General features: G+C 46.4%; 1 protein-coding gene across 4 annotated transcripts in view; it reads left to right on the plus strand.

Annotated features, from left to right (window-relative positions):
* SPOCD1 (SPOC domain containing 1) overlaps positions 1-9,522 on the plus strand; it is a 32,655-nt gene that overhangs the window by 10,986 nt on the left and 12,147 nt on the right. For all 4 annotated transcript variants that reach the window (XM_006019358.3, XM_025198734.1, XM_006019359.3 and 1 more), the window contains 3 exons: positions 1,132-1,254; positions 2,254-2,359; positions 6,631-6,772. In XM_006019358.3, the coding sequence (XP_006019420.2) occupies positions 1,132-1,254; positions 2,254-2,359; positions 6,631-6,772 (371 nt within the window). The remainder of the gene's footprint in view (positions 1-1,131; positions 1,255-2,253; positions 2,360-6,630; positions 6,773-9,522) is intronic.

Here is a 9,522-nt window from a genome sequence, read left to right on the forward strand (position 1 = left end):
GCCATTGTCTAATTCCTAAGAGACGGTCATCCCTGGGTGAAAAATCACCACCATAGTTGGTAGCCTTGCTGCCAGAGAAGAAGTTGGGAGTCAATTTGTGCTCTCCGGTCTGGTGGGTAAAGCCCTTCCAGAGAGGAATAGGAGGAGCAGGTCAGCCTCTCTTTGTCATGTAGCCCGGGTACCGGTAGCAAGAGCAGGTGGTGACCTGTTTTTGGGTTTTTTTCTCAGTGAAAGCAGGATGTTAGGAAACCGCTGTTGAAGCGAGGCTGAAGGAAACAGATTCTCAGCAAGAGGCTCCTAGATGAACAGGACTTCCTCGTGCCTGATCAGGGTGTGAGATCTCCGGGAGATCTTCCTCTGCATGCGTGGAGTAGAGCGGAGTGGGCCCAGAATCATCCCTTTTCATCTGTTTGGTGGTTATATTTTAGGGACTACTAAAATACCATTTTTCCAGTCTCAGTGGGACAGGAATGACATGATCCATCTCCTCCAGTGTCCTGTCTCGGACAGTGGCCTCTTCGGAGGCTCTTCAGACATTTCAGAGGCAGGCGTAAGAAGCCTGCTCTAGAAAGAAGTGTGATAGCTTGTCCCCCTCATCAAGGTGTCATCCTAATCCATAATAAAGATTGGTTCAAGATGCGAATCATGAAGTGCTTTTTGTCCCCAGGCTCTTTTTTGGGGGGGGCATTCATGCTGGGGTGTCTTGCTATCCTACAAACGCACAATTTTTTCTTTGAATCTTATAAATTTCTTGGCCTCAAAAACATGCTAGTAGTTCAGCATTTAACTACATGTTGAATGAAATGTGTACATTGACCAGTAAATAATGATTTGTGCCTTGTGCTTTTACATGGGTTCAAAGCTAAGTGCCGGTCTCCCAACCCCCTGTTGCTATCAGTGCTGTGATGGCAGCCTGCCTCCATTCGGAAAGGAGAGGATGCCTCCCGTTGTCCTTTTGGCATCAGGGACGGTGACTTCAGTATGCAGAAGTCAAGGAGAAGTATGAAAATAGGATTGCTCAACGTGGTTTCAGCAGGGGCAGGTAGAACTAGGGGACAGAGAGTGCTTCATTGAACACTTGCTTTCCATTTTAGAAACGTCGTGGTCACTGGTGATGTTTTCCTCTTTTAGAAAATGTCTAAGCCGAACTGGGGAGTGACCAGCAGCAAGGCTCCGAGGGCACGTAAGAGAGCGAGGCTGGAGGGATCAGAGCATGTGTCAAATGAGGGATCTGTTGATTTGCAGCCTGCTCAGGTATTTTACCTTTCACAGCATCCTCCTGACCTAACCCAGGGGGCAAGGGAGTTGGGGACATCTCTGATTTCCCAAACAAAAATTTAAAGTGAAGCACAGAGCGAGGACCCAGAAGGCTGATTGTGTGCTTTTCTGCCTCTTACCTCAAGATCGTTTAGTTTGAGTCTGCCCCAGGTCCCTAGCAAACCAAAATTGTTACCAGCTGCTGACTGTCATGTGATGCTTTTTGTCATCTTCGAACAATGCCTTCACAGCTGCAACCTCAAGGGCAGCGGGAGGGGGGGCTTGCACATTGTATTTTGGATCGTGGAGCTGGCTGGGGGAATCCAGTTGAATGCATATGCAGGAAATCCCAGTTCTGCTTGAACTGGCCTTGCTAGTGGACAGGTGTCCTGCTGCAAAACAAGGATATGATGCCACTGTTCAGGTATTTGGAAGGTATAAATAGGAAGGAGAGGTTGTTTTCAGTAGGAAAGAAACAGTAAAGCAAACAGCAATGTGCTGACACTACCCACAGTCTCTCAAGATAGAGACTATGAACAAAAGATACTCTAAGCAGAACACTGAACTGCGTTTGGGTGTGTAGGACATGGGATGCATAGTTTAGGGAAGGGAATGAGTCACCAGCAGATTAGATAAAATCCCAGCTGGATTATTGCAGGGGGGAAATCCTGGCTGATAATGGGCTTGTTGACTTCAGAAGTCTCTTTAGACATGGGAGCTGTCTAGGGCTGAATCCCGTGGTCTTTACTTTGACAAAACACACGTTGATTTTAATGGGAGTTTTGGCTTTGTGAAGGTTGCAGGTTAAAAAAAATAGTAATTCAAAGCAGTGCCTGATTCGGGTCGGATACGTGCCTGCAGTTGGGTACTTGCCGTTGCGTCGCTGAATGTTGTGCTAGTGAGAGTGATTGTGCACATCTGTCATGAATTCTCCCACATCCCTTTGTCGTTTCATCCCCTTTTTTCTTCTTTTCTCTTATCTTTTCCTTGCCATAGAAGGAAATTAAAGACAGCGACTGTAACGCGGTGCTGCCTAAGAAAACAAAGAGGCTCCAGAAACCGTATGCAGCACACATGCTTTGGCAAAGGCCTTTGAACTCAGGTAAGCTGTTACACACTGAAACGCAGGACAGGTGGCCAGACAGCCTAGCCATTGTGCTCTCACTGTCGTTAGCTGGGCTTGTTCGTGTTCTTTGTTGTATTGGGTTTGGAGCAGGTTGCAAGCCTGCCGGAAAGGAGGTGTAACAGGTGGAAAACCTCAGAAGCTGCCGCCCAGCTGCAGGCAAGCAAGGTGATTGCAAGCCTGCTTAGGAAGACTGGCCGGCTGATACGGATAATGGGTTGGCCGCAGGAAGTAAAAGGCTCCCAGGAAGGGAGGCTGGGGAGAGAGGAGGTGGGTAAGATGATGGACAAACACCATGCCAGAGTTGCCTCTCTCCGAGGTTTGCTTTACGGGTTTAAAGGGCCAGACAGAGAGAGGAAGGCTGCGAGGCTGAAACCTGCAGCCCGAGACCATGTACTCTCTCTGGGTCTGAGGACTGAAGGGAAACCAGAGATTGGTTTCTGTTCATTGTTTGGAGAAGATCTTTTCCTGAATGTGAAAGGCTTGTTTGTGGTCTCTGGAGACAGACCCTCCAGAGGTATAATACATAGATGGGTTTTGATACAAAGAGGGCTCCTGAGTCCGCCAGAGGGAGTACACGCAGCTACAGGGTTGTGTTCAGATCATCTTCTGCTTCCTACAGTGGCAGTCCATCCAGAGGAATTATTTCCATGGGGCAGCCCATCCTTCACAAGGACTGCTGAACAAGAGGGGTTTCAACTTGTTATGGAGCAGAAAAGAGCATGCCTAGTGATGCATTAGCTTTTTCCCAGGGGTCAAATTGGGCTAACTTTTGCCAGCTTGGGTTACCATTACTTTTCCTGAGAATCTGGCTACTTGTGCTTTGGAAACTAAGCTGTAATTATTCAGATAATTAAGATTGTAGCCCTTATGTTTGTAAAGTAAACTGTCCATGTAGGAAAAAGACACCAATTGGAGCACAGGTATCTTCTACCTGAGCATTTAGAGAGGAGAAAACAGTAGTTACGAGACGGAGATTTTTTCCCTCAAAGGGGTGTTGAACCTGAAGCCAAATGACAACTTTTGATATTCATTAGTTCACTTTTGAGAAACAACTTAAGGAAAGAAGAGGGAGGATCCAATTAGGAGGATTCTCATTGTCTGCATACTGGCATTAGGTTGCACCGTCTCTATTCTCTGCCATTATAGACTGAGATTGGGCTGAGCCAGCCCCTGGCTAGTCCTTGCAGGATCTGCATTTGAATCACCGTTCACATTGAATCCATTTGTTCACAGCACTGAGCACCTGCATGGGTTAGTGTGATGCATTCGCTGCTGAATAGGCTGCCTGAATAGCAGATAACTGTCACAGGTCTGGGAGTCGTGAGTCAGAGTTGCGTAGCAAAGCCTGAGCTCATGGTGTGACTGTTTCATGGCGTAATGACGCCCATCCTGAGACTTGCGCTTAGAACAATAATGTAATTACAGCAGCAGAAACCCTGAAATATTATTCAGGCAGCTTGAATCCCTGTGTCCATCCTCCTACTCCTCTACACGAAGGAGAATTTGCTAGCTGTGTTTTCTCTTTGGGGAAGGAACTTCAAGAGGCATGGATCCTCCACCCCCAGAATAGCAGGATTGTTAAGCAGCGAGCTTATTATCACTGGACTAGCAGTAAGATGATAAAATGCTTCAAGGTTTCTGAACTGTTCAAGTGCTGTTATGCACAGAAGACAGGCTGTCAAGTCAGATTGGGGCTTTCTTTTCAGTCTCACTGGGCGCGTCTACACCTATGCTTTAATGTGCAGTAGTTTATTTTATTGCTCATCAAAGCGTCACATAAAAACCCCCGCAATTATGCTAACGCGCAGTGAAATAGGCCCCTGCACGTTAAGCATCACTTAAAAACCGTGCACGTTCATTACTGTGTGTTAAGGCAGCCTTGTGTTCATTTCTTTAGTACCTCACATTGGAGGCACTACATTTAATGCACATTAGCAAAAGCGCCTTAATGCACGTGTAGACACGCCCACCAAGTTCTAAAGCATGCTTGCTCGGTTTATAAGTTGAAAGGAGTTTTCTTCAATGTCTGGCGTCTCCGCTTAGAGTCTGACAGTTCAGGCGTGTTCCTTCTGCCTCCGTTTATCACCAATAATAAAGTTTCTGCCTGGGGGTTGAATTCTGCTGGCACTACTTGAAAAGGCAGTGAACCCAACTTGCTCCTAGCATCTGGGTCTGCAGAGAAAGCAAGAATAACAATTCATTTGGAGTCTAGCCCTGTCCCCCTGGCTCACACTGACTAGTTCTCCCTCAGGCAGGGAATCCACTGAGGTCACAAGTAAGTACCGGGCCCTTCGTTAGTAAAGCCAGCAGAATTGACTCGGGCACTTGCTGTCTTAGCAGGCGGTACAAAAATGAAGTTGTTTCACTTATCGGCACTGTCTGTCAGCAGAAAGGCAGTTGCCACAGGGGATCGCTAAGAGTTCCCTGCGGTGGTCTAACTTTGTTGGTAGCATTTCTACAGCTAGCAAGGAAGATCTTGCTTTTCTGCTGATTGATGTGTAGGTGACCTTTGTTTTATTTATAACCGCAGCCCCATAATTCCCCAGGTAGCAGATGAGCAGCAGTCTCGTCCTGAAGCACATGCAGCCTCCGGTTGCTATAAATAGATTAGACCTTAATCCTAAAAAAGATAAAGCAGTGCTGCTCCTTGGATGGATTAAATGATGTCAGGGAGAATTTTCCAGCGTGTGCAATGGAAGGAACGGTATTGGGACGCTGTAACCGAACGCCACAGGTCACAGCTTTGGAGCGATCTGCTCATTCACCTGTCCCACGAATAGAGCGAAATCTTTGCTCCAGAGGGTCACCCCTTGCTTTTGCTTTGTTAAGGTAATGATATCACACGATCTGTTCTGTCATTACAGACAAGCTGGGAGGTGGCAGTAGATACCCCCTGACAAGACCTACTGGAAACCCTTGAATAGGTCACAAGGATCTGCTGCTGCTTGTAGCAATTTATACGAAAGGTGCACGTGCTTTCCTTGCAGGCGTGGAAGGTCTGTGTTCACATCAGCTTCAAGTCCGCTTTGTGTTTTTCCAAGACTATAATGTTCTTTGAGTGAAGCTGCTGCAGCTTAGTATTTCCTTTTTTGCCTTGGATTTTAATTTAGCAACATTTCACTCACGAATGTGACTTTTTTCCATGCCTCTCCGTAAGTCATAGATTCAGAGATGTTAGGGTCAGAAGGGACCTCAGTAGGTCATCGAGTCTGACCCCCTGCCCTGGGCAGGAAAGAGCGCTGGGGCCAGACGACCCCAGTCAGGTGTCTGTCCAGTCTTCTCTACTCCTTGTCTTCTTTGTGGCCACCCTTCCTAGTTTAAGCCGTAAACCAATTAACCAGTTTACCATCAGCACCTGTGTTACAGGGTGCCAGGTATGTCAGGGATTACTCTGCACTGAGTCATGTCACAGCACTGTGATGCAATTTTACTATATCGTTGGATGATCATGGCTACCAAGATACAGAAGTGGAGAGCCAGAATCGAAACAGTTAAGATAAGTCAGTATAAGTAGCAGTTAGAAGAATTAATGAACGGTGCAGTTGAGTTATACAGCGCGTGGTGCTGTGTCCTTCTGTGTTTATAGCAACTTACCCAATACCCTTGCTGTGGAATGCCAGGATCCCTTTTTATGTTGGGAGTCCATGCTGCTAGACAGAAAGTAGTGCCGTTTGCACTGGCATTATCTAGCTGCTTGAAACTCAGAGCCACTGTTTTCAAGAATGTGGCTTCAGGTACAACATGGGGAATTCTTCCATCGTTTTGAGTTCATGTTCCCCCCAAAAAACTAATTAAAAGAATTAGTCTTTTTATTGCACGGTAAAATGCAAATCCTTTTGTACAGCTCTATCCAAACAAAAGCTTAACCCAGCGATTCTCAGCCACGGTGCCACGGCACCCCGGGTTGCCTTGAGACCCTTTCAGGGGTGCCGCAGGGTGTCACACAGCGTTAGCACTGCGAGGTGCGCCAACGTGATTCACAAGATAAACCCAGACATTTCAAATAGGAATCCACAGCGTCAAACGCAGTCTGACCTGTTGTGATCTTGCTGAATTCTTTGCAGCAGAAGAATTGTTCGAGTATTTTTCTGGAGTCAGATACTGAGCGAAAAGTAAAATCTGACATTTTCCAAGGGGTACCATGAGTTTAAAGAAGGTTAAGAGCCACTGGCTTAACCCTGTGGTTCTCCTGCCAGCATTTCAAGGAGAGCGTCTGAGATCTTGGTGCTTCCTTTTTTCTTTTTAAGATGACGATAATGAGAAGAGGAGGAGGAGAAGGGCAAGATCTCTCCCTAAGGAAGCTTCTGTTTCTGTTCCTAGTTTGCCGCTGTCTGCAGAACAAATTCGGGTTAAAGTAATTGACTCACTGCGTGGGATGCTACAGAAAAGGTGAAGTGGCTCATACATGATAGGAACAGGGATAAAAAGAGGGCTGGGGACATTCTGCATAAAAATCGCATGCAATTATTGAGCAAAGTCTTATGTGAGGGTTGATGCTCATTAGATGCCAAGGCAGCAGAAACTTCTTTGTGGATTTGACTCCTGTTATTCTGGAGCAGAATAACTCTTTAAGCATACAGCACTCAGAACAAGCCTGTCCTTGTTTCTTCTAGGGGAGGGCCTCAGTTTTCTTTACTTAAACTCCTCTTTAGTCCTGCATCAACCATCTCCTTTCAGTGAGAAATGGGGTGGGATTCCCTTCAGCATCCCTCTGTGCAATTCCTCAGTCACCCAAAGGGGCCTGTTCGTGAGTGCTGTGAACCTCTCCTTACCACCTGCAGCAAATGGGCTGGTGCTTTAGCACAACCAGGCCCGGTTGATTTGAGGAGCTTTGGGGTAGGAGCTGAAAAATGCGGCCCTTGAAGAGAAATATTTTATTTGGGACTCAGCACATTGCATATGGGGCAAAGTGCTGGCAGAAGCATATGCACACCGGAATTATTTATTGCGGTAGATTGCTCCATTTGTTATCTCTTTGTTGCTGGTGTTCATGTTTATTCATTTAGCAGGCTTAGCTCTTTATCAGGTAATCATGTAAGAAGGTTATGCCGTTGCACAGCAAATTGGATCAGGGCAGCGAGGTGCAGTGAGGTTAATGCAGTAGAATTCAAGAACTGAAGAGCTGCTAGCTTCAAACTCTTATTAGGTCACAGGTGGAAATGAATTTGGTGGCACATGCCAGACAGCGTGATTTCCCACTGTCTGGCATAGTAATTTGAACTCGTTTCATGATGCTCAGCTTTTATTCATCGAGGGCCTGGTCCAAAGCTCTGTGAAGTCCATGAGCCATTTCCCATTCCCCCTTTGTTTGCAAGGCAAGAAAGGTTGGCCTGACATAGCAGAAACCACCCACCACTGGCCATCATCAGGTGTGAGGTAGTCCAAGGGGTAAAATGGGATGGGTGCTGCACCTGGGAGTGGAATGGCATTGGCAAAACTGTCTAGGGAAAACGCGCATGGCCACTGCAGTTTAAACTTCTTTTCTGTGAGCAGTACATTTATCCACAACATTTGAAACCAGAATATTAATTTGCCCTAGTGAATGCAGGTTTTTGACCAGCCTGGTCTTGGTTAGTGTTTCTTAGGTAGACTTCTCTATGCTGGAGGTCAGGTTACAATGAGGCATTGAAAAAGTGAGACGCTCAGAGTACAGGAGATAGGAGGGCCCCATGCTTAAATGCAGATTATTGCTTGGGGATACAGCACCATTCCCTTGGGACAGTGGCTCTCGAACTTCTTTGCATTTATAGTCCTATTTTCAGCTTGTTCTGTTGCTGCGTACCCCAGTGATTCCATTGTAAAAAAATAATTTGGCTTTATGGCACTATATCCACATGGTTTTCCATCACCTGCAGTGGTTTAAGAGCTTTATACTCTTTCACTTGAGCCCCCACAGATATGAGATTTAGGACTGTATCCTCTGGCCATGCTCTATCCCTTTTCCAGCAGAGATGTTGCTGAATTGTTCTTTTTGTCTTTTCTTCTTTTTTCCTCCATTTGTTTCCTCTCTCCCTCCTCCTGCTTTCCGATTCTTTCCTCTCTCATATTCACTGGGAAGGTGATTCTCAGCCAGGAGGATGCGGTGCCCTGGGGTGCCTTCGAGGTCCTTTCAAGGATACGGCGGGGCGCTATGCAGTATTAGCACTGCGAGGTGGGCAAACATGATTCACAAGATAAACCCAGAGATTTCAAATAGGAATCCACAGTGTTAAAAACATTCTGACCTGCTGTGGTTTGCCTGAGTTCTTTGCAACGAAAGAATTGCTCTAGTATTTGTCTGTAGTTGAAAAACGAGTGAAAACTAAGAGCTGGTATTTTCTGACGGCTGCTCTGAGCGTATCGAGGGGTGCCTTGAGTCTAAAAAGGTTGTTAACCCCTACTCTGGAAGTTTATCACATACCCTCATCATAGGCGTACCTGGAATTTTGAAAAGGGGGGGTTGCAGATAGTGAGACATATCATCGTGTATAAAACAACATGTATGTCTTCTCCAGTTAAAAATAAACCAGAAATTTTACTAATACACGAGGGGTCTGGCACTGAATTATTCAGTTTAAGAGTGAACAAATCTAACTTCATTGGACTGAGTTACAAACAATCTTCCGGGCTGTGAAATAGGAGCTTTATTACCAGGAGCAGCAAACAGACAGCAGAATTTTAGAACAAAGGGTAGCTTGATTGGTGGAACATCAAGACCATTAAACAGGGGAGAAGGTTGTTAAACCCTGTGGAATGAAGAGTTTAGAAGGGATCAGGTAGATTTTAATGAGCTATGAAGTCAGTTGATCCCCTTAGCACCGCCTGGCTAGACACGTTGCCGTCCTGTCCAGGAAGCTGGTTTTAAATTTTGGGTGGACCAGGAATCACAGAGGGGTGCAAGTGCACCCACCAGTGCACCTCCCTGGATCCACCTCTGCTCCCCATGTGCCTGCCTTGGGGTGCGGGAGCAGATCCCTGTTGCCCTCGCAGCTGGCAGTTGCCCCATGTGTAATGTGAGCGTGAGCAAGTTGAATTCTTTTAGGGTTTCTGACACGGCTGTACAGTTTGAACAAGCTGTTTCACCATGCCAGCGGTTTCCCTCTGAAACGGTGGGAAGGTTCATTTTCTGAAAACCCCTGCTCACAGACTGTTTCAGGTTC

This window comes from Alligator sinensis, unplaced genomic scaffold (assembly GCF_000455745.1).
Source record: "Alligator sinensis unplaced genomic scaffold, ASM45574v1 scaffold337_1, whole genome shotgun sequence".
Taxonomy (NCBI): Eukaryota; Metazoa; Chordata; order Crocodylia; family Alligatoridae; genus Alligator; species Alligator sinensis.